Source organism: Typopeltis vanoorti, chromosome 20, assembly GCF_054136105.1.
Source record: "Typopeltis vanoorti isolate ZY-2024b chromosome 20, IOZ_Tvanoo_1.0, whole genome shotgun sequence".
Taxonomy (NCBI): domain Eukaryota; kingdom Metazoa; phylum Arthropoda; class Arachnida; order Uropygi; family Thelyphonidae; genus Typopeltis; species Typopeltis vanoorti.
Window position 1 is genome coordinate 100,556,608 of NC_143568.1, and position 25,885 is coordinate 100,582,492.

General features: G+C 35.0%; 1 protein-coding gene across 4 annotated transcripts in view; it reads left to right on the forward strand.

Annotated features, from left to right (window-relative positions):
- LOC150095715 (DNA repair and recombination protein RAD54B-like) overlaps positions 1-25,885 on the forward strand; it is a 232,067-nt gene that overhangs the window by 42,823 nt on the left and 163,359 nt on the right. For all 4 annotated transcript variants that reach the window (XM_090410071.1, XM_090410074.1, XM_090410073.1 and 1 more), the window contains exons 5-7: positions 2,457-2,478; positions 2,609-2,663; positions 6,747-6,834. In XM_090410071.1, coding sequence (XP_090266197.1) covers positions 2,457-2,478; positions 2,609-2,663; positions 6,747-6,834 — 165 coding nt within the window. The remainder of the gene's footprint in view (positions 1-2,456; positions 2,479-2,608; positions 2,664-6,746; positions 6,835-25,885) is intronic.

Consider the following 25,885-nt stretch of genomic DNA (forward strand, 5'->3'; position numbering starts at 1 on the left):
CTAACATCTCACCCCTCCAAATTATTATTATCTGCACTTCTCTCAGTTGACTACTCCATTTTGTTATAGTGACCTACTGGGAGATTGCCAGACATGAAATAATTCATGGTCTGTCAGTCTCCCAGGTCAAAACCGTGTGATCGCTTCCCCCCAAGTGGAAGCAGAGTGGTTACTTTGGTTACCTAATTTCTCTGATATTAGGACCAGATCCAACACTCTTGAACCATATATCCCCTCCATTACATGATTACATGTTGCCTCTGATAATTATTTCTTAGCAGCTGTATAAATTCCATACTTGAGAAGAGGCAAACAAACTGGGTTCAGACCAAATAAAGGTTGTTAAGGTTAGATTTCACTTTTTCTGCCTATCAACTAAACTTTGTAACCTACAAAAATTAGGGAGTACTCCACAGACCAGTCACAATTTTGGTCATTAGCCTCTGAATCATCTGCATGCCAAGAAGTAGCTCACTAAATCTGTGCATTCTAGTCCAGATATATATCAAAGCTTTATGAATAGGAATAATAACTGCCTTATCTCAGCTTGCTAGCATGTACTTCAACATCCAAGTGATCCTTTGAACTATTTTGTCCACTTTTCAATATGCCCTCTGAACTTAAAATCTGTGTCCACTATTCCCACCAAATTCCTACTTTATCAGTTTCCCATGATCTAGTTTCACTGATGTAATTTTTTTATTCAAAGTTCATAGCTTCATACTTTGTCACATTAAATATATAACTATCATCCTTTACTGTCAGTGTCTTTAAATCATCCTGTAGCATCTCTGAATCACCTTTATTAACTGTTGTCCTCCCCAGCTTTGCATAATCTGCAAACAACTAGATATTTCTCTTCAAATCATACCCTATTATCATTAACATATAATTAAATAGCAATGGCCCAAGTTCAGAGCCCTTTGGCACACCACTAGTCACTTGCCTGTCCTTGGATTTTGCTCTGTCATATACCATTCTTTGATGGCTGTCTATCTCTCATCCATATTACCAGCTTCATGTCTATCTCTATTTGCTCTAATTTTCATACGAGTTCTGAGTATCAAATGCCTTTGTACAATCCAGTATTATTATGGTATATCCTTTATCTAAATCAGCATTCTCTTTTATAGAAACTGTAAAACTGAGTTCAAGCCCCCTAAACGGGGCTGTGACCCAGAGTGGGTACGAGGCCCATAGCTGATGCTGTCTCCATCAGATGTGATCTCCTTGGAGTCGGGTTGCTTGGGAGTGCAGCCCTAAGTGGGTGGTAAATTCCGCCTAAGGCTAAATAAATTACTAAGGCAATACTTGCCCTACACAAAGCCATGCTGCCCCCATATTCGTGTCCACCCATTCCTGAATTCTGCCTTTCACCAACTTTTTCATTACCCTTAGCCTCACTCCTGATATACTGATCTATGTAATTTGCTGCCTTTGTTTGATGCTTTCTTTATGTAAAGGAGCTTTTTTTTTTTTGTCCTCTTTTTACTCTCTTAGGATCTTACCAGAGCAGAGACATAAACAGCTTGATCACAGGCAGTACCACTTCTCTTTCACCTTCTTGTAACACATAGGCTCAAGCCATCCAATTCCATGGCAGTTTTCACATCAATAATAGTCAACTCTCGCTATAGTGAACTCTGTGGTTAGAGTCATAGACTGTAATAGCGGAAAGTTTAATGTAATGACTTTCTTTTCATATGACATTGTTGTTATAGGACTGTGGTCAAAACTTTTCAGCAGCATGATATACTGAGTGAATTTGTAATAACGGTTTGTTATAGTGTGTACAACTATAGTGACATTCCTACAGGTGAAACATTCGTAATTGAGATACATTGATATCACAATATCAGAATGAAACCAGAACTACCATAAATTGAAATTTTATTAGCAGTAAGAGTGGTTCAGTTTCATAGTTTTAGCTCAGTATACTTGTTTTTAGCTCATTTTGAAAAGCATAGTAAAATCAGCAGCTGTGTAAAAGCAGTTCATTCCTAATTGTGTTGTGTTTATTGAGTATTCGAGTTATTCAAGTTTGGATTTCTCACACTACAACTTTCAACATTTCGTTTATGTATTACATATGCAAAATAACCACAGCACTATCATATTTGACTGGATTACCACATTTTTGAGTGCCTGCATATGAAAGCATAAAACAACGATACATAAATGATTGCATCTGTTCTCTCACAACACATTGGAAAAATATTCTTTGCAGATAATTTGGCTCTTGTAACACATAAATCTGTGGGTCAGTTATTACAAATGGGATTATATTAAATATACATGCAGGATCGATACTTCAATTAACAGAGGTAAAAATTTGTATTTATTTCATGTACACAGATTTAAGAGGCATAACTATTTTGTTTATTTCATATGTATTGAATTTGTATTTGAATTCATTATTTGGCAACAAATTAAAACTAATATTTTCTTTATTGCAGCATAAAAAATGGGAAGGTGATGGTAAGTAAGTAATGAATTTAAAAAGATATTTGGTTATATTCATTAATTTTATGCATAAATAATTCAAAATGTATTATTTTACTATTATTATTTTTATTTATTTATTTTTTTTTTTTTTTTTTGTGACTAGCTGTGTTGATTGTTCATAGACGAATGGCACTTCTAAAGGATCTTGAAGGAAAAGAGTAAGAATATTTTTATATTGGTTACTTTTAGTGAGTATGACCTTCATTTGAAAATTTAGAAAAGAGTTTGTCGATATCTGTTTTCTTCTTTCAAACTAAATATTCTTTTTGTACATATCAGTCACCAGCTGTAATTTATTCATCTGGCTTCTCATTAAAATAGCCTGACTACTTCAGTAGAATCAAGGATATTTATCTCTTCCCATCTTTAATTTGTTATCTTCACCCACAATTGAGGGTAAATAACTAAAATGCATTAACTGTTCTGGCAGTTCTCAAATGGAATGTAATTAATGTTTTCCTTCCTGTTTTCATAAGTTTAGTAATTTTTTTTTTTTTTTTTTTACTGATTTTCAGACTAAACTTCTCACGGTAGTTATTTAATTGGTTAAAGATAGAGTAATTTGTTGCTCTTAATAACAGTAATACATCATACTCACTAACATAAGAAATATGAGGAAATACTGGCTTACATTGACACCACTGCTCTACCATTTCATCAAGTATTGATGTATTAATCCTCATAAATGTTTTTATAATTAGCATAGTAGCTTTTGCATGCAATTTTTTCAGTCCTATATCTTATGTTTATCTCACAAAAGAGGAGGCAGTATTGTTGCATTCGTTAAAAAAAGCACACCATGATTGACACCTCAACTCAGTTTGAGTAGGCAGAAATACTACTTTTAGAAATAACTAATGACTGACCTAGCTACAGTTTACATCATAAACATAATATGCAGATCCCTGGATACAAATCCACTTGGCTTCCTTCATGAATATGAAACAAACGTGAAATTGTTGATGCCACTTAGCCAACAGATCAGTTCATCCTGATTGGAGACATCATTATAAATGCATTTGATCTGAGCTACAGAGCTCTGTGAGTCTTAAAGTGATATGAGAAAAAAATTGATTCAGCTCAAAATATACAGTTTCTGAGATGCTTTTCACACACTTAATTTTCATTGCAAATTCGGATATCTGTTCTGCATTCTATATCCTAATAATGGATAGACTTCAATTTAATGGGGGGGGGATTTGAAAATTATTTATTAAGTTTTTTCGCAATCCTTATTTTATGAACACATATGGTTTATATCTTGATAGCTAGATTGATTTAACCTCTTTATGATCACATACGGAAGAATAAATTCATCTGACTATATATTGTATAAGATGGTTCATCTGGGTATCTCTTTGAGAGCTAAGGTATAACTCCCAAAGAGAACTGAGTTCCATAAGTCATACGAAAAAGTCTCTGACTACCATTTCATGTGGACTTACAGAGTAATGAAAGATCAAGTTTTACTCCTGTTTATGTCAGGCATACCAACTGTGTTTGAAGTGTCAGAGACAGTGTGAGATGTGACAATTACATTCCTGGAATGTACATGTAAAAACTATATTTGCTTGCATGTAGACTAGTAGTTACTGACACTTTTGAAAGTAATTTCCTTGTGCAGCAATGTGCTTAACTAGACGATGCTGCCATTGTCCAAAACATTTTAGAAGTTGTCTTTTGGAATGCTTTTTATTACTGTTGCTACATGATGTCAGATGTTAGAAATGGCAGAAAATGTGCATGCTTTCAAGGCATTCTGCATTTTTGTGAACAGCTAAATGCTGGAGGGGGCTAATTCTGGTGAATATGGAGGATGGTCCAATTTGTGATTGATTTTTTATCCAGAAACTCAACAGCTATTGTTTCATGTGCAGGGACATTGTTATGATGGATGATGCAGTTGTTCAACCCAAGTTCAGGTCTCTTCTTACAAACATTGTTGCATAACCTTGGCAGCACTTCTAAATAACAGCGTTGATCTACTTTTTGTCCTTGTTTAATGAATTTAATGAATTAATATGCCCTTACAATTGGAAAAAAAAAAGCAAGAAATACCTTGATCTGCAGTTGTGAAATTTGCATCTTTTTCTCTCTTCATTTACTTAAATTTTGGTACTATTATGACACCACAGAGTCTGAGGATTCATTGTGGGAAGCTACTCTGCACTACACAATACTTATACAATCTGTCATCATCTCTACACTACACAATCCACCATATGCATACTATCTGCCATCCACAATAGAGAATTTTGGTCTGTTGCATTGATTTTCTTGCTGATTCGAATTTGACTGTTTTGTGGGATAAAAACAAGAGAAAAAATCCTCTTACACCCATGTAAGATAGGCTTTAATTAAGAGCTCATATAATCATTTCTTTCATCATTACAAGACTTGAACTTAGATCTTTTCCAATCAAAGGGTGCATGTCTCGTTCTTCCAACTCATTTTTCTCTGCATTCACATGCAGAGGTACCTATGCATGTGCACATGAAAGAGGTTTTATAAGCTTTCGGCATCCCTGTAGATAATATTACTTGCACTCAAAATGATTGTTTTTTTATCATGCAAGGTTTGTATTTTACTGTGCTATCTCTCATTGTGCCAGCTAAGAAAGTTGTTTATTCCATCATCAGTCTGCTAGAAGCTCATTAGTGCATCCACATGCATCAATGCCACACACACACACGAATCAGAGTACTCAAATTGTCAGTCTATAGATGTGTTTTCAGAGTATGCACACCTATTAGTCTATAGACGTGTTTTCAGAGTATGCACACCTATTAGTCTATCGATGTGTTTTCAGAGTATATGCACAACTATTAGTCTATAGATGTGTTTACAGAGTATATGCACACCTATTAGTCTATAGGTTTGTTTTCAGAATACTCACATTTCAAGTCTATAGGTGTTAAGAGATTTGAGTAATCTGTTATCCACTGAGATCCACTGTTGTCTTTCCAGACTATATTTTCTCCAATCAGATCGCACTTGAATACAGTAACTATACCAAGTGCATACCATGCTACTTGCCCTTCAACACATAAAAGAAAACTTCCTGCAAAAATATATGCAGATCAAGAGAATACATGACTATAAAGAACTCAGAAGAGTCTGTATTCTTAGGCCATGTATTCTCTTGACACACTGCATCCAGTATTTTATGAAATTGTACAATTATTCCATCAAATAGAGGCACTTAATTTAGATATTGACTTGCACTGGATCTCCAGTCAATTGGAATCAAAGGAAAATAAGATTCTAGCTCAGTTCCAAATTTCTCCACTTATTGTTTGTCATTCCCCTTTACAGACTATGGACAGTTAATAAAAGCAAAATTAAGTGATCACTGGCAATCATCTTGGCAGGAAGCAACCACAGATAAATTGCACAATTTTAAATCTGAAATCAAACATTGGTCCAGGCACTGTAACACCTGTCTTACCATGTGCTATGTGGAGCACCACCACTTTACTCAAATGTGTCACATAACTTATGCTACTGCAGTTGAGATATACACTCAGATTTTATGACTCGAAGTTCATTTAGTTTTAACTTTACAAAAGAATTTGTTTATTTAAATATGATCATAAATGTATTTTATATCTACATACTTTTTTTTTTGTACATAAGATTTCACTTACCCATTTATTATTTATTTTTACTTTGTGTATTGCTGTAGTCTTAGTTGCTCATATTCCAGTGAAATCCAGATCAGTAAATTTCTTACTTCAAGGTATATAATTTGCCATGCCTGTTAACAAATATTTCTTATCCAGCTTCTTTGCACAACTCACTTTTCTGCCAATCACCTGGCTTTTTAATTTTATAAATTCCTTTCTCCTTGAGACTCTGCATGCCTGCTCATCATGTAAACCACTTTTTACTGAAAATTAATTTGGTAAGAGTGACATTTCAGTCACAATCAAATTCTCAGATGCTGTTGTATTAACAGGGATGTGTAAACAATTTTTGTAGGACTTGCGATTGAATTAATGTTTTTTTTTTTTTTTTTTTAACTTTTTTTTTGGGGAAAACAGATTATGAGAAAAAAGGAAGCTGGTTTTCTGAATATGCAGTTTTATTTTTGATAAGCAGTTTTATTTTTGATAAGCATCAACAATTTCGTTGTTGATGCTTATCAAGAATTATAAATTATTGTGGTTTATATTTCAGTATATTTATCAACATAACAAAAATATTTAAAATCTTATTTTTTTAAATTTTTTGATGCATAGAATCAGTCGAGCTATTGGCGTCAAAATTAAAGATTTAATGTCACTAGAAGAAGGAAGTACTCTTATTGTTGGACAAAAAGAATGTGAGGTCAGTTAAATAAATGCTGCTTTAAGTTCAAATTCTGTTTTCTAGTTGGTATATGTGTGTGTGTAAAAATTGTTTGATAATAGTTTAGAACAGTAGTTTCTGAGGTCAGGTAAAAGGCTCAGCAGTGGATTTGATTTTTAATGTCACACTCATAGTATAATAATTTACTCAGAGTATAATAATTTTATACTGAGTATAAAAAAATATGTACATTACCCAAGAAATATATAAATATTAATAAAAGATTTTGATGACTTATTACGCACATCAGGTTCCTCCTGTTTTATGCTCATGTATAGACTTTCTAAACCAAATATGATGAAATAGGTTAATTTATTCTCATAACCTCCTGTCTGTATATTGCATGTTTTTTTGCCTGTTTGCAAGATGAAAAAACCCAAGTTATTGGGAGAAATATAAACTATTCCACCTCCATAAGAGAGGAATAGTTTATATTTCCATAACTCACCTTCATATGAAAAGCCCACCATATAAAAGTTCTTTGTATCCTAGATGAGATTCAAACCCATGTTTTTCCAATCAAAAGGCATCATTGAATCTGACTGAGCTACAGAAGCTCTCACAGCAAGTTAAAAAATTCAATATCTTAATTTAATATTTTGCTCCAGCAACTGAGGCATTTTCAAAGATAAATGCCTCAAGAAAAATTCCACAAATGTATAATTGGTAGTGCAGAAATTGATGTGGCCAAATACTGATCTATCAATATCTCTGAAATGGGGATTAAAATTTAGAAAAGTTGGTAAGAAGTGACAGAAATTGGTTGACAAAGAAGTTATACTTTGAAAGGAATGGCATTGATTTATTAAATGGAGGCAACGTCTGAGTAATTTGCTCATATTTTATTATAATGTTATAGCTGAGCTAGATAAAGAGAAGGGATATATGTTGCCATTGGATTTTGCTGATGATTTGACACATGAAGTGCTGCTTTATAAGTTAGAGGATATTAGTTTGCAATATAAATTGTTGACCTGAATAAATTATGGTGAATAAGGAGTTCAAAGGCCATATTAGCAATAATTGTGATGCAAATGAACATTTGAACATGTGAGAATAAGGAAGTCATTTTGTCTCTTTACAAGGCCTTGACAGAGGCTGCTGAGAAGAGTTGCAATGATAGAATCTTTATAACTCTTCTTTGCATCCTCTATCAATCTACCTGTAATCTATATTCTCTAATCAATGGGATTATGGAATGTAGATTATGAGGACAGATATTTCAGTAAATATATAAATAAAACACAAAAAATCAGACTGGTGCATTATGAAATTTATTTCAAATTTGTTTGAAAATGGAAATAAGAAATCAAAAAGTATACACTTTGAGTTTCAAATGATAGTAAAAAATAAGAAATTAGCCAATCTGGAAATAAGCTATGATTCATTTTAAAACTCTCTGGATGATTTGCAGAGGTTTCTGTTAATATTAACAATAATGATAACAAAGGTAAACAGTAAATTGAATAAGAACGCTTGTTTCTATTTGTGTTATTGAATAATAACACAAATTGTTACTAGAGTAACAATTTGTCTTTTTTGAACTGCATGTAGAGTATCAAGCACATAGTCTGCTGGTCCCTTTTCCATATTTGTTTATAAGTATGTAATTTTGCTATTCTTTCCTCCTTTTAGTCCCTTCCATGTGGGTCACCTGTTTGTGGTGGAAGGGACCTCCCAGTAATGGTATTGGGCCTTTTCATTCTTGCTCCTTTTCTTTACTTTTCTTCCTGTATTTTCTTCTCTACTTCTTCTGAGTCTTTTATTATCCTTTCTTCCAGACTAGCATCACTGGGATCCAATGCCCTATTGCTGTTTGCTCTGTGGTGCAACCCATGGACATCCAGAAAGAGAGGATCCCAATAGGCTTGCACTACTGTAGACTCTGCTTTGGCAAGACGGACAGTACTGGATAGCTTGGCCAGAATCAATTGGCTAGTGGGATTGCCTGCAAAGGAACCAGTGTTGCACTAAGTCTCCCACCCCATGATCTGGGGTTGGGATCCAAGGCTTGCTTTGGTGCTGGCATAGCGTCCAGGGCTACCCTGGACACTTGTCAATCAGTGAACATCCATGCATGGCTCCATGGTGGGTGGGGAGCTTTGGCAGCAAACCAAAAACCCCCATGAGCATGAATTCTTCATCCTCAAACGTTTCAGGAGCCATTAACAAAGTCCCAACCAAGTACTGATACTGTAGATATAGCATTTGGTAACAGAAGTAAGTAAGAAGTAAGAAACAAAAAATATAATACTAGTATAAATATACGAGTGTTTTTGATCATCCATGCAACAGGTGAAAAGCCAATAGGGAAAATTATTATTATTCATGACACCTCCAAGGAGTCCAAAGAATCATCGCGGGAGGACATTTATTGTACAACTCTCTGTCTCCACCTACTACCAATCATCTACATCTACTGCCCACCACCACAGCTAGTATTTTTTGTCTGTAAATTGCGTTTGTTCTGAAGGGTCGATTTGTCTGTATGCGGGATGAAAAACCCGAGTTTCCAGGAGATAAAACCCTGCTACCTCCGTATGAGATTGGCTAACTCACCTTCGATTGAAAAAGTCCATATAAAGATTCCTCCCATCATGATGAGACTCGAACTTAGGCCTTTTCCAATTGAAGGGCGCAACGTACCGTCGTTCCTCCAATTACGCTACGGAGGCGCTACCTCAAAATGTTACCCTTCTTTATCTGAAAGGGTTTAGAAGGACTGGCAGGATCTCCCAAAACTGTTAAGAAATTACATTCTGGAGATATCCTTCTGGAAACATTATGTCAGCAACATTTCAAGGAACTGCTGGGAGTGATCAATGGATGGAATACCAGTTACAGTAAACATCTCATAAAACACTCAACTCTTGTAAAAAAGTGATATCAGAATTTGATCTTCTTGATGTTCCTGATGAGGAGATATGTTCAGAACTTAAAGGTTAGGGGGTGACAGGTGTGAGGCAAATCCTGATACGTAAGAATGGTCATGTGGTTCCGACCAGGAACATCATCTTTACTTTTGATACACCTAAGTCTCCAACATCTGTAAAAGTAGGGTATCTCAACTATTCTGTTAGAGTGTACATCCTTAATCTACTAAGATGCTTTAAATGTCAAAAATATGTTCATACCCAAACTGCTTGTCATCGCTCTACCACCTCTGCCTGATGTAGTATTAAAGAGCATGATAACAATCTTGCTCTGCAAAGAAAAAGTCAAATGTGTCAACTGTCAGAGATATTATCCAGTTTACTCTTTTGCATGTCAAAAGTGGAAAGATGAAAAAGAAATACAAAAAGTTAAAACTGAACAGCATATATCATATCAGGATGCAAAAAGAAAGCTAACCACTTCTACACCTATTTTGAGATCCTCTTACTGAGAAGGTGGCAGTTAAGAAAATGTATATGGCATCTCAAACACATATGTCTATTCCACCATCTGATAATTTCACCATACCTAAACTTTATGATCACAAGTGCTTTTCTGTTGAGTGCATCAATCACATGACCGATGGTCTTACTTCAGAGACAACTCCAAAAATGGTTCACTTCAATGAGAACCCACTTGTCACAAATATAAATGGGTACTTCGGTATCCACTGAATGTAAATTAAACTTGCCAACTTACCTGACAAAGCAGATATATTTAATATTATACCAGAGATGTAGATGGACACTGGCCATTCATTCTTCCAAAAACAATTGATAATATAAACTTGACAAAGGTAAGCCCTCACCGCCCAAAATCTAGACAAGTGTCTATAAAGCCAAAATAATGGGGAAATTTTTAATGGAACTGTTGTGGTTTTTGCTAGAATATCAATGATATCAAGATTATGCTGCAGAAACACAAGGTTCTCTGTTTCCATCTACAGGAAACATACTTAAGACTCAATGCGGACCCTACCTTTAGGAATTTCACTGTTGTAAGCAAGGACAGAACTAGAGGCGGTCCTGCTCATGGAGGAGTAGTTATCTTAGTGGGCAGTCATACTCCTTTCCATCATGTTCAGCTTAAAACTGCTCTGGAAGCAGTAGCAATTCACATATCCATGGGATTTCTTATTACAGTATGTTCAATTTATTTATTACCAAGTGCTGAGTTAAATGAAATCAATATTGATAATCTTATCTTGCAACTGCCTGAACCCATACTTCTTATGGGTGACTTTAATGGTAGTGTCAACACAAATAGATGAGGTCGTATTACTGAACAAACCATTGACTATAGTGACCTTTCCCTTTTGAATAATAGACTCAATATTTTCTTCCATATGCCTACCTGCCCATATTCTGCAATTAATCTTGCAATCCATTCTGCCACTGCACATATGGGATCTTGAAGAGAACATATATGGAAGTGATCACTTTCCTGTTCTTTACACGATGTCTCCCCAGGAACCATGTTCTTCTACAGAAATGCCAATATGAATTTAATGCTGATACAGTTAGTCAAACACCTATCAATGAAGCAGTAACGTTTGTAACAGACTGCATTGTTCAGCCAGCAACATCGTCCATTCTAAGAGCATCATTTCAATTTCTACTCTATCCAAAGTGCAATACCTGACCTCAGCAGATTTAATAGCTTTTAAGCATGCTCGGGCCAAAGCATATTATGTTAGACATTGGAATCAAAAACAATTTTGGATCCAAATTACCTCATCAATTAATCAAATGACCAGTGCAAAAGTTATATGGGATAAAATCTGGGAAATGAAAGGTAGATATAGAGCACACTTTAGATCATAATGGAAGTGTTATTGCTGATCCCAAAGCTATTGCAGACTATCACATGCATCAGACTGCCATATTTCCTTTTGGTATGCTTGCTAAAGAGACTATGCAAGCTGTTGGCATGAATGTAAGCGCCCCCGTAGCGCAATTGAAAGAACGACAGTACGTTGTACCCTTCGATTGGAAAAGGCCTAAGTTCGATTCTCTTCATGATGGGAGGAATCTTTATATGGACGTTTTCAATCGAAGGTGAGTTAGCCGATCTCATATGGAGGTAGCAGGGTTTTTTCTCTTGGAAACTCAGGTTTTTCATCCTGCATACAGACAAATCGGCCCTTCAGAACACACGCAATTTACTGACAAAAAAAATGCTAGCTGTGGTGGTAATGGTGGCCAGTAGATGGCACTGATGTTGATGATTAGTAGTAGAGGTTCGGTGTAGTGGTGGAGATGGAGAGTTGTACAATAGGTGTCTTCCTGAGATGAGTCTTCGGACTCCTTGGAGGTGTCACGAATAATAATAATAATAATGTTGACAACATTGCCTACACCAAACATAACAGTATTCCTCCATGGCAGTTTTGCACTCCATCCTGCAACCTCTCACTTTGTCAACAACAGGAGTCTCATACTCCATCATTTGTCTACCTGCAATTGTTTAATGCATGCAGAGCAGCACATTCTGATTTCTTGCCCATCTATACTGATGGCTCAAGAACTGATACCTGTGTTGGCTGTGCTTCCTAATATTACTATCTCCAATCAGCTCTTGCCTAATATTGCAGTAATTATACATCAGAATTACATGCCATTAACCATGCACTTGTGCATATAAAAGAAAACCGCTACCAAAAGTGTGTAATTTATACACACTCATTGAACTCTTTGCAAGCTATCTCCTCTCCTATGTATAATTCACATCCAGTGCTGTGTAAGGTGTTACACCTGTTGTACAAAATGAAAACCCCTCATTTTTTAATGTTTGGTTGTGCTGGATTCCCAGCCAAATTGGAATTAAGGGAAATGAGACTGCAGATGCAGCTATCAGCTCATACTTTTTCCACGTACTGTTTTACAGTACCATATACAGACTATAGACAGTTTATAAAATCAAAGCTAATTGTTCAATGGCAATCATCATGGCATTGACAAACAAATTAGATGATATTAAGCATTGGCATTGTAGTCAACGTAGATAGAGAATAGAGTAAGTTGTTCTTGCTAGGTTCTGCATAGAGCCTAGCAAGAACAACTTAGCAAGAACAACAACAACAGTCATCTTACGCATTCTTATTTACCGAGGCTGATGACCCACTTGTGTGTGTGTGTGTGTGTGTGAAAAATGCAGTACAAGAAAAATTTGTCATATTCTGGTGGAGTGCCAGCACTTTACATGAAAGAGAATGAAATTTTTACTTATCTAGCCAAGTCATATACACTCAGGCAGATGTTATCAGACTCAGACAAATTGCATGATGTTTTTAACCTTTTACAAATAATTAATTTGTACAAGCACATTTGAACTGTAATTTTGTTTATATGTAGATACTGCATTACTTAACTTAATTTTTGTACATACATATTATTCACTAGTTTATCTTTGACTGTTTATGTATTGCTGTAACTTTTGACCTTGAGTACTTCTGTAACCTTTGCTGTTCTGTGCTACTAAACCATGTATTGCTGTAACCTTTGACCGTGTGTACTTCTGTAACCTTTGCTACTAAACCAGTGATGGCGAACCTATAACACGCGTGTCAGCACTGACACACTTGAGGGTTTCAGGTGACACACCTTGGATGTTGAAAAATATTGGTATTCTGATGAAAAAACTAATTTCAGTAATTTCAGTTTATTAAATTAATTGTATAATATGAATTCATAGATTGTATATCAATGTCCTATTAAATAAATAGCCTAATATGATATGTATAAGTCACCATCCATGATTAAGTAGTTAAATTTATAATGCATGTATGCAAGCGGCACATCAACAACGTCAATATTTAAAAAAAGATGTTTGACACATCGGGTAAAAAGGTTCGGCATCACTGTACTAAACCATGAATGAATGAACCAACCAACCAACTAACCTCCTTTTAACTGCAGATCTACCACACTGTTCAGAACAAGGTGTTTACATTACTGACACTCGAAGAACTTTATCTTTTGGAGAGTTGATAAAGGAAGCTTGTTTAAATATTGATTTATTAGCAGTTTGTAATTGGTATTTGGAATATTTTTCAGACTTCTTTAATGTAAGGAACTAATACTGTTTTGAAGTGATCTAATTGCTCTCGATAAGTTCACTTGTTATTAGATGATGCAAGGTTTAGTCATCTGTATGGATGTAAAATATGAATTTTAAAAGCTTCCAGTGACTCATCATCGGTTTAAATCAACAGAAAAACTGATCCCCTTAACTGTATCCAGAGAATGTATTCAAAATAAAATGAATAATTGCTTGAAATTCCATGTTCTCATTCAGTTTACTTGAAAATGTCTTAGTTACTATAGGTGAAATATTGATTTTTTTTTTTTTTTTCCCTGTTGTGTTGTTAATAAGCCATCAAATGTCTTATTGATGTCTAATCAATATGCAAGTTTAAACCATAAAATGTAATTTTGTCCATATCTTCGTGTTTTGGGGATTTACTATATACAGCAGATTTATAGTTTTGTGCCATTGTGCAAATTACTGTTGACATGTGTTAAGTGCAGTAGTTGGTAAATTTATTTTCCTTTATGAAAGGAATTATCAAACAATGATTAGCAGATGTTCCTCTTCTTGGAGTTTATTTAAAACTTTACTTTTCAATGATATCAGAATACTGTAGAAAGGGCAGTGGATCAGTAGTTTAAAGTCAGACTTTTTTTCCCTCTCTCTTTTTTTTTTTTTTAGAATGAGCTGAATACAGGCTTGCTCCCTTCCATGTTGTGGAAGTATATATACAAGGGCTGTTCAATAAGTAATAAGACTATATTTATACAGAAAACAGATCACCTTTAATCGTCATCATTTACATGGTCTTTTTCGAAGTAACTACCGTGAGACGCGATGCATTTGTCCCAGCGTTGCATCCACTTCTTAAACACATGTGAAAATCCGTTTTTTTTTTGAGAGTTTTTTCAAAACCGCCTCCGCAGCTTTTACACATGCTTTGTTGCTTTCGAAATGGCGGCCTCTTAGTGGTTTCTTGAGCTGAGGAAACAGCCAGAAATCGCACGGTGCGAGATCAGGACTGTATGGAGGGTGTGGTAGGATATCTATGTTGTTGTTCTGCAAAACGTCCACTACACCACCAGCAATATGTGGCCTTGCATTATCGTGGTGCAATAAGAAGCCATTCTTCAACAATGGACACTTCCTTTTGACATGCTGTACCATGGTCCATAAAACATCCGCATAGTATGAGCTGTTTACAGTATTCCCGGGTTCTACAGCGTGTTGGTAAACAATGCCTTCGTAGTCAAAAAGCATTATGGTCATAACTTTACCAGCCGATTTTACAGTTTTTGCTTTCTTGGGGGTAGGCAAAGACGAATGCTTCCATTCGCTGCTTTGCTGTTTCATTGTAGGATCATTGATGACTACCAAGCTTCATCTGCTGTAATGATGCATTTTAAGAAGTTGTCACCTTCTTGTTCCAGTCTTTCTTTCCATTCTGTGCACACATCCACTCGATGCTGCATTTGCTCCTGTGTCAAGAGTTTGGGAATCCATCGGACGCAAACACGTTTCAGTCCCAAATGTTCAGCCATGATTGAGTGAACACTTCCCACAGAAATATTCAGGACAACATGCAGCTGCCGTGCCGTAATTCTGCGATCCTCCTTGATGATAATCACTGCTGTGTTAATCATTGTCTCTGTGATGGATGTTGAAGGTCTTCCCTCACGTTCAAGATCTTCCACATTTTGCCTTCCTTCCTTAAAAGTTTTATGCCAGCAAAAAACACTTGCCCTCGACATTGCTTCATCGTGGAAAGCTTCGCATATCATGTTAAAAGTGTCCGATGCCGATTTTTGCAAACGCACACAAAATTTAATCACATAATGCTGTTCCAAGGACGCTTCCATTTCAATGACTGGTCGCAGCTCGTAGTCGCACCGAAACAAGCTTGCGTTTAGTCATGTGACACTCTGGCACATCAGCCCATATACACCATCTACCAACCTCTTTTGTTAATACAGACAGCAACATTTCTTTATTCCACAGAAATTAATATTGTGATGAGTGGTTTCGCGACAGTAAAATTAGTCTTATTACTTATTGAACAGCCTCTATATATATATATATATATATATATATATATATATATATATATATATATATATATATTGACTTAGTATAAACGTGTATAGAGATGTTGTGCTCTAGTTGGACAGGTATTAGTTTTGGAGGATAGCTGTGGGTACAAGTGCAAAGATACCATTGGGACAAGAAGATTTTTTTAGTATTTAGATTATTTACGATTCTTTGAAAATCTTTCTTTATGAAAGACCACAGGAGGCATGATGCACTGTTTCTAGTATAGTTGGATATGATTTACCTTAATCATTTCTGCGGGAGAAGAATGATGCCAGGAGGACAGTTTTATCTTTAGATTGTTGCAATGGTATCATCTGTGTAAGAAAGAGATGACTACCATTTATACAAGATGTATGTTACATTTGTTGCATTTTTTTAGTTTAGTCTGAGAATAATGTTGAACTTGTCTCCAGTCACTTGATTTTTCTTTGAACTGCCTTGGTACACTTTTTGTTAAAAGTATGGATTGGATAAGAAAATTGGGAAGTTTCGAATGGAGTTGAAAATGAAGGCCATTATTCCAATGAGATAACATGATTAGTTAGGAGAGTGGAAGGAGTAACCTGACCATGGTATGTTGGATGATCTCTGGGTCATCCAGCAACCCAATTTGGATGGCGAAATAGTTTATCCAACTTGGTATGTTCTAGTTTCAATGGACATAAATTGAGAATGGCTAGGAGAAAAGGACATTCTGTGCAAGAGGACACTTGCACAAGTTTATGGTGTGAGTTACTGAGAGGTGATTTTAGAGCATACCTGGAAGGATAACTAATGGAGGAAAGATCAAGGGTATTAAGAGAGTGAAGAGAGTAGGGTTATCTGGTATTCTGATTAGTAGATGGATGATTTGGAGATCATTGCTTTCATTAGATACTTCTACATCTCCTCCAGTTTGGTTTTGGATTGCAGATAGTCAAGCTGCAGAGATTAAAAAAAAAAAAAAAACTAAATGGGTCAGAGTAATTTTCAGAATTTGGAAAGTAGTAAAGACAGCAGGTGAAGATAAATGAATGAAAAAACGAAGACAGAAAGCTGGAATCAGAGGATTCTAGATTTGGCTTTCTCTGGCATGGTACATCAGATTGTACAAATGCATAAAAGATATACTAGTGACAGAAGGAATCACACAGAGTGTAGCTTGGACACAATCAAGATATGTAGTTGTTGTTGAGGTTGATATTTCATGTTCAGCTCAGATTTGAAAACAGACATACTGCAGCCAAAGTGGTCCATAAGAACTGAAAGCGGAAAATCATGAGGTTCAAAAAGTTTAAGATTGGTGATATTACTCTCAAATGCTCTTTTTCTAAATGCCACTTTTCATTGATCATAAGTTACTCCATCCAGTTTTACAAGCAGTTTTTCAGAATTGCATCCAAACATTGTACTTCACTCCAAATCATACAGTGTGATATCATTACTTAGCAAAATTGATGGAAGTAGTCGATATTCACAAACATGCACCACATGCTTAAAAATGTGTTAATTATCTATAGAGAATTTTGCCATGTTGTATCCTCAGAATGAAAGTTTTATCAAATGAATTGCTACTATGGAAAGTATTTTAAGTTAAAAATTATTGAAAAGTATTTCAATAATCCAATCATCAATGGATCAGTCTTGGTGAAGCAACACTTCTTGTTCTTATAAGAAGCCTATAAGAACAAGCTTTTTTTTTTTTTTTTTTTTTTTGTGTGTATGTGTGTGTGTTTGAAATTTTGAGAACAAAGTTTGAGCTAGTTTAAGCTTTGGAATTTTTTGAATACTGCCAAAAAATAGGTATTACTCCAGCATGTAAATATAAGACTGCACATAGCAGTTCAGACAAAAAGAAATCAAATGACAAAAGTGATATGAAACTGAAGTAGGGAATGTGTTGGTATCTAAAGTAATCAGTAGGTATCAAATACTCTTTAATGAGATAAGCAGTGATGACTAAACAGCAGTGTTGCCAATTTAGCTCTTTTGGAGCTAGACTAGCTCTTTTTTTTCTTCCCCTAGCTCCAAAAATTTTAATCTAGCACCTAGCTCCAAATTTAGCTCCTTCAGAACTAGTTTCAGCTCTTTTTAGTTGTTTTTTTAACTTACTGTTGAAGAAATTGTTTTAAAAGTTTTCCAGATGTTTGCATTTGATAAGGAATTGTATTGTACGCTTGGTGCAAGCATCGTACACGTTTCAAACACATGATGCTGTCAGTCAGTCACGTGGCTCAACAGTCTGCCGTTTTGCACCTTAAAGTTGATAGCACCACTACAAGTTAGTCTTTGCACAGTGTTCTGGTTGGTAATTATGATAGCGAGTGGGAAGTTTTCAAAGACTGATTGTAATTCGTTGCAGTAAAGAGTTGTATGTTATACCCTTCTTCAAAAATGAGCAAAGAGAAAAATAAAGCTTACAAGCAAAAATTTAGGAGGGAGTGGTTGCAAATGGGAATGTTTAGTAAATAGTTGTGTGAAGTTCCTGATGATGCTACAAAAGGCCACTGTAAGTTTTGCAGATGTGATATAACTGCTAAATATTGTCAGCTTGTAAAGCATAGCAAAACTAGGAAGAAACATCTTCCTGCAGTTCCATATAAGGCTGTTCCTATTACAAATATGCTTGTGACAAAGTTCTCATCAGACCGCGAACTTTGAAGGTACGTTAGCATTATTTCTTTGTTGACACTCATCATTCAACAGTTGCGATCATCTAGTAGATCTTTGCAAAAATATCATCCCAGACAGTCAAATTGTGCCAAAGGTAAAAATGCACCAAACTAAGTGCTCTGCAATTATAAAGAATATTCTAAGTGAGCATTTTGAAGAAGATCTAATTGCTGACGTTGGAAATGAAAATTTCAGCTTGCTAATAGATGAATCGAATGATATCACAGTGAATAAGATTTTAGGAATGGCCATCATTTATTATAGCAAGAAATTCAACAATATTATGCATACATTTCTGAGCATGGTGGTTCTAGAAAAGTGTGACGCTAGTGGTATTGTGGCTGCACTGAAAAAAAAAAAGAGCTCTTGACCAAGAAACTGATATTAAAAATGTCATTGCAATTGGTACAGACAATGCTAGTGTTATGGTTGGTGTCAATAATGGCGTTTATGAACAACTGAAGACATATATTTCTCCTTAATTTTAATTAGATGTGTATGTCATTCATTACAACTGGCAATGTCTCCCACTTGTGTAGAATCTCTCCCAAGAAAATTAGAATTTTTAGTTGCCAAAACGTATAAGTGGTTTCACATTCTTCTTCAAGACAAGCGGCATACAAAGAGCTCTATCAAACTATCAACAAAAATGATGCTCCTCTGAAAATTGTAAGCAATTGGGCAACAAGGTGGTCTCCATTGAACCTGCAGTAGACAGAATTCTCAGCCAGTGGTTAGAATTAAAAACTCACTTTGAAGTCGTGAGTGTGACTGAGAAATGTTACAAAGCTGAAATTTTGTGGGAGATGTACGAAGATGAAAGGAATCTGTTGTACCTTTTATTTTTGCATCCTGTTCTAGTTCAAGATCAGCGAGTTAACAAAATTTTTGAATCTAACAGTGCAGATAAGATGAGATTATTTGAAGACCTTTCTCATTTGATTCGCTCTATTGCTAATATGTTAGTGCTACCATCATTTAGAGTCAGAGATTGATGACTATTTGGATCCCAATCCAAATCTTGGTACAAGATTTGAAAGAAAAATTTCAGAGTTGATGATACAAAAGAAAATAACGCAAAATGATGAGCGAAATCTTAGAAGTAGAGCGAGACAGTTTCTTCTTGGTCTCTTCAAACAGCTTAAGCAAAGGTTGCCTAAAAACTTGAATATTTTAAGAATGATGTCTTCTTTTTCTGTTGACAATACCCTAAAACATATAAAAGAATCTGATACTCCCATCTTAGAAATAATACCGAAAACAGAAAAAGATGTTCCTGCTGCTGAATACTAGTACAATACTATCCACTTAAATAAATGGACAAATATAGAAAACACTGAGCTATTCTGTACTGAAGTACAAGATTATAAAGATGCATCTGGAATGAATTCATTTAAAGAAAAAATTGCTCAGTGTGCAATAAATTTACTAATACTGCCAAATTCTAATGCGGAAATTGAAAGAAATTTTAGCTCCATGAATGTAGTTAAAGCTAAATTAAGAAACAAGATGGAATTGCCAATGCTGACAGCTATTTTGTCAGTCAAATATGGCCTCAGGCATAACAACAAGTGCTGTACAGTCTATCATTTACCACCATCTACGTTGAGTAATATTGGAACAATGGCTACATATAATAAATCTGAAAATCTAAGTGAAAACGTGGATGAATTAAGTGCAGAAGACCACAGGAAGATGAATTTAGCCACTTATATGCAAGTATCACTTCAACTTGAATAAATCTGAAATAAAAAGGCAGCTGATGTAAATAATCTTTGACAAGTAATGCTCAAACATGGAGGCTTGGTTAGCTAGTGAGCAATCACTCATTGTAGAGCAATGAGTGATTGCTCTACAATCAGCAGACTGCAGGTTTGAATCTTGCCACGGGCAAAGATGTTTGTGATTGTGTTTAGGTGGGAGATGAATTTCATAACCCAGTGTTAGACCACTGCTCCACTTATTTGGAGGCCTGAAGTTGCTTGGTAAATCAAGTTCCATTTTTGGTCTCTAGAGCAAGGTTTCTGAATTATGTTAGAAATAAATTTAAAAAATATAAAAATAAAATAAATATAAAATAAAATAGATTGTGGGTGGAAGTTGTATAAAAAAATAAATAAAAAATAAGAGTTTTACAGTGAATCACTTCAAAATTCAGAATGCTTAGTCCGATTGTCACATTCCAAAATTTTCATAGTTCTTATATCTCCATTTATTTGTTGGATATCAACAGATGCCGTATAGTCACACCAGTCCTCACTGGGTGGTTCTGTTCAGAGAGGTTTAAAATCTCTGAAGATCACTCCAGATACACTCCATCCATCTGATTGACAGTCTACCTCTTCCTTTTTTTTCAGGAACTTTGCCTTCTATTAGTTTTGAGAAGTCCTCCTTTCATTGTGTCCAAAGTATTTCAACTTCTCAGTATCTTTAAGGAGCCTTGAAGTTCTACCAATCCTTTCTTTCATCTATCCATTTGTCTGTCTTTCGGTATATGATATTCACAACAGCCTTCTATATAACACCACATCTCAAAAGCAGCTGTCCTTTTCATATCAGATTTCTTTAGGTTCCAAGTCTTACATCCATAAGTCACTGTTGAAAAACAGCTACATCCAGAATCCTCAGAGACATGATAGACCCATCCTTCCAGATTTTAGACAAGTCTCTGACTGTTGTTTTAGCCATCCCTAATCTTCTTCTTATGACGTCTTCTGAACAGCAATTCTCACATTAATAATGGATCCCAGGTACTCAAACTTGCTGACTTCCTCAATTCTTTCTCTGTTAAGGTATACTTGTTTCTAAGGAGCTTTCCTGTCTGTATTTCCTTTGAGAACCATAATCTTGATCTTGCTAGGATTGAACTGAAGTCCTCTGGTCTTACTGATCTTGTTAACTATGTCAAGATTTTGTCCTAGTTCTTCCTAACTACAAAGTAAAATAAAAATTCGTCATTACAAAGGAATTCTGTATGATCAGCATACCTCAGATTACTGACCAATCTACCACCTATTCTAATTCCTGTCATAAGTTCATCCAGTGCTACACAGATGATGTCCTCAACACAGATACTAAACAGGTGAGGAGAAAGTAGGCATCCTTGCCTAACCTGAAGCTAATCAGTTCCTCAATTCCTTAACTTTTCATAATAATAAGGTGACAACTGAGTTGGATAAAGGGAATAGCTACACAATGATACTGCTGGATTTTGCAAAAGTATTTTGACATGATACTAGCATGGAACTCTATTATGCAAACTGAAACAAACGGAGATGGTTGTGAAACTAGTGATATGGATAAAAAGGTAGCTGATGGACAGATACCAAAAAGTAGCATATAGAGGAGAAGGATCTAGGAGAAGGCAGCTGACTAGTGGTATATCACACTGTGTTTGGATCACTGGTGTTTAATTTGTACATAAATGATGAAGGAAATAATTTGTAGGGAGATATTCAGTTGTTTGCTGATGATGCAAAGTTGAGTAGGATAATAGTTAATTAAGGTGGAAGCTGAGAGCTTGCAGTATGATTTGAATAGGCTGACAGTTTGTGCACAGCATAATGAATGTGAATTTAATGTATAAAAGTGTACTTATGCATTTTAGGATACAAAGATTACAAGTTGTGTATTAGTAGATAGAGAGCTGAAGCTTATCGGGTATATTGCTAAAGTAGCCATGGTAGCTCACAGGATTGCTTGGTTATTGAAGAATACATTAACAAGCAGAAATAAGGGAGTTATCATTCATCTTTATTAAGCCTTAATACGACCACATCTGGATTACTGTGCTCAGGTCTAGTCACCTGAGCACAGTAATCCAGATGGGGATGAGGAAGTGGTGGAGAGGATCCAGAGGCAAGTGACCAAGATGGTGAGTGGTATGTGGAACTCCCCTGAGAGAATAAATCAAGGGGTTTGTGGATTGTAACAGTTAGTTGATAGGTGAAAAAAGGGGAGATAGATATGATAGAAATATTTAAGTTACTTAAAGGATTTTATACAACTGATGCAGGGGGGAATGTTCTGGCACTTTGCTAGAGGAAACAGAACAAGAGGTCATCCCTGGAAGTTGGGTAAGAGTGTGGCTAGCAAGGGCATGAGGATTAGATTTTTTGCTTGGAGAGTGTTGAATGAATGGAATGGTTGCTTGAGTCAATTGTGCTTTGTCTATTAATGGTTTCAAGGAGAGGTACAATAGATATTGTGTCGCTAGTTTGATTCTCCTAAGATGAGTTTTAGGACTCCATGGAGGTGCTTTTGCAATAATAATAATAATAATAAATGATGTAATTCCTTTCGTTTTCTAAATCATGAAAGCACTAAGCTGATTTAAGCTTAATGCAAAATTTCTGTCTGCTGCTGAAATACTAGCCTTCACTTTATTTCCCAATATTAGCATTTCATGAAATGAAGAAATTTCATCATCATCAGCAGCAAATTCCTACCATGTACCCTCAAGGGGTGTACAGGATATGATAGTACTACATGAAAAAAACTCCATCATTACTAACTTCCTATCTACAATTTTCCTCCAAATCAGTCTGTTACTTGTCAAGACTCCAACATTATCAGATCTTATATTTCTATCATCTAAGGCACTTTGTACCGTATCAGTCCACCTATATCTTGGTCTTCCTCTGGGTCTTCCTCTTGGTCTTCAAGTGACCATACCACCTGAGATTAGCTCTGCTAACGCATTCCTGGATGCTGACAATGTCAAGTTCTTTCCTAATATCCTCGTTTTTAATATATTGCCATTGATGCCATCTGTTCACGCCTCTAATCTTTCTCAGGACTCTCATATCTGCGGTCTCTAGTCTTTGGTCAAGTGTTTTACTTCTGACCCAGCTCTCAGATCCATAAGTTAAAACTGGTTTGAACAATGTCTTGTATACAGCTAATTTAGTGTTCCGACTAATTTCTCTCTTATTCCATATGAATTTATTCAATTGACTTCCCACCATACCAGCTTTGCTGATTCTGTTGTCTATTTCTATATTTAATTTACCATCTTCAGTAAAGATGAAGAACATGAAGAAATTTTAAAATTGATATTTAATATTTGTCGTATATACTGGGGGGGGAGATCTATGGGTACATGGTGAAATGCATAGTTAATTACCGTATTTTTCACCTTATAAGATGTGCTTTTTTTTGTACCTTAAATGTATCTGAAAATTAGGATGCATCTTATAAAATGAAGTATTTTTTATGTACGTGCAGTTACTTTTCGTCATTGCTTGTCGATAATCCATGATTAGTTTGAATAGTTGCATGATTGTTAACAGTCATGTATTTAAACTAGTAATCAATACATTATTATATTTACATTTTTTTTTAATAACGCATAGATTCTATATGAAGCACAGACTTAGCTATACATTTATGTTTAAGCATAGTGTGATCGAGTACGCAAAAAAGTAGGGCAGCAAAAGTGGCATTTTCATCTTCTGCCTACAGAAAAAATGGTACGAACTTGGAGGACACAAGAGCAGCAATTAATAGAAGTAAATTCTAAAAAACAATCTCAAAATAGAAAACCTAATGAAAAATAGCCAGAAATTAAAATGAATTAAAAACATGGATAATAATCAAAGAAGATGAGGTTGCTACATATCTACAAAAATAATTATTCAACAAGCAAAATTATTGGCAACAGAAAGAAATATCGATTTTATAGGGTCTCCATCATAATGCTTTAAATTTATGAAAAGAAACGATTTATGCATGTGTGCAAAAACATGGAAAATAAACGGATAATGCATGTAATAAAATTTTAAATAAAAAAGTTAACATTTACATGAAAAATTTGATGCATAATTTGTGTCTTATACTGCGAGGAATATTTTTTCCAAAAATTCGACATGAAAAATGTGAAGCATCTTATAAGGCGAAAAATATGATATTTCTCTTTGCGAATTTGAAAATAAACTGTAATTAGAACTTTATTTAAAATTTTTGAATTTGATTTATTTTCTGTATGTGCCCTTTAAGTTATCCTTATTTATCATGTAAGTTTAATGGAATATTTACAGCATTAGGAAAGAATTAAAAACTAAATTTAATGCTTCCAATATTTGTCTCAGTACTGAGACATCTTCAGGGATTACAAATAACTCTTATAACACACACACAAAAAAAATACTAAATACGTGTGTAACTCTAAAGTACTATCTAGGTCAGGGATTCCCAACCTTTTTGGTCCCTGTACCCTCTTGGTTTTTAGTAAATTATCCGGTACTCCCTATTCATTATAATAAGAAATAAATTCTTAAGTTTACCATACAGATTCAAAGAATATAAGAAGTAAACAGTAATTAAGTTTTCATAAAAGTTTTATTCGGTAAATAAATCAATTACATATCATAAAATTGTAAAATCTTTATTAAACTGCAGTAAAATTGACTAGTGAGACCCTTGATTCTGTTTCTTATCCACCAACAGTTTTATTCTTGGTACAGTTTTTGAAATAGATACCAGCATATCATGTTCAGGCTCCAGTTTGTTTCTTGTTTTTTTTTGGACTTGATTGAAAACAGAATTGAGAATCCTGATTCACATAGATAAGTTGTTATAAATGGAATTATAGCCATGTAAGCACATTTGGTGATAATGGGATATGCTTCTCCAAGTGTACATCAAAAATTTTGTAACTTCATTGATTGGAATTCAATTCGGAGTTTCTTGTTATTGCAGAGATCAATTAGCTCGTCTTTCACTGGGTTGTTGTCACTGATTTTTTCTAAATCAATATGAAAAGGGTTACGTATCCAGACTTCATTCATTTGGTCAGGAGGAATTATTCTTGCAAGTGTCTCTTTAAATGCAATATAATGCTATCATGAACTTCCTGTTTTAGTTTATATGCTGGATTCATCAAGAGATTTGAAATTGGCAAAGTTACCTAACTCCACCCTTCTTTCCCAGAGAGTCAATTTTTCTTGAAACGATTGTATCTTTTCTTCAGCCTCCGCGAGAATGACATCTGTTCCTTGCAGTGAAATATTCACAGAATTAAGAATTCCAAATACATCAGAAAGATAAACCAGAGAAATCTCAAAGTTTGGATCTTTGTGAAATATGAAGCAAAAGCAGATTCTTTTTCGACTAAAAAAATTCAATTAAATTTCTAAGTTCAAAAACCCTTCCTAAAACATTTCCTCTGGATAACCATTGTACTTCTGTATGAAGCATCAGTATGATATGATCTGCTCCAACCTCTTCACACAAAGATTTAAACACACGGTGATTCGATGCTTTTGCTTTGATAAAATTCACAACATACAAAACGGCTTTCAAATTATGTGGAAGTGTTTTAGAT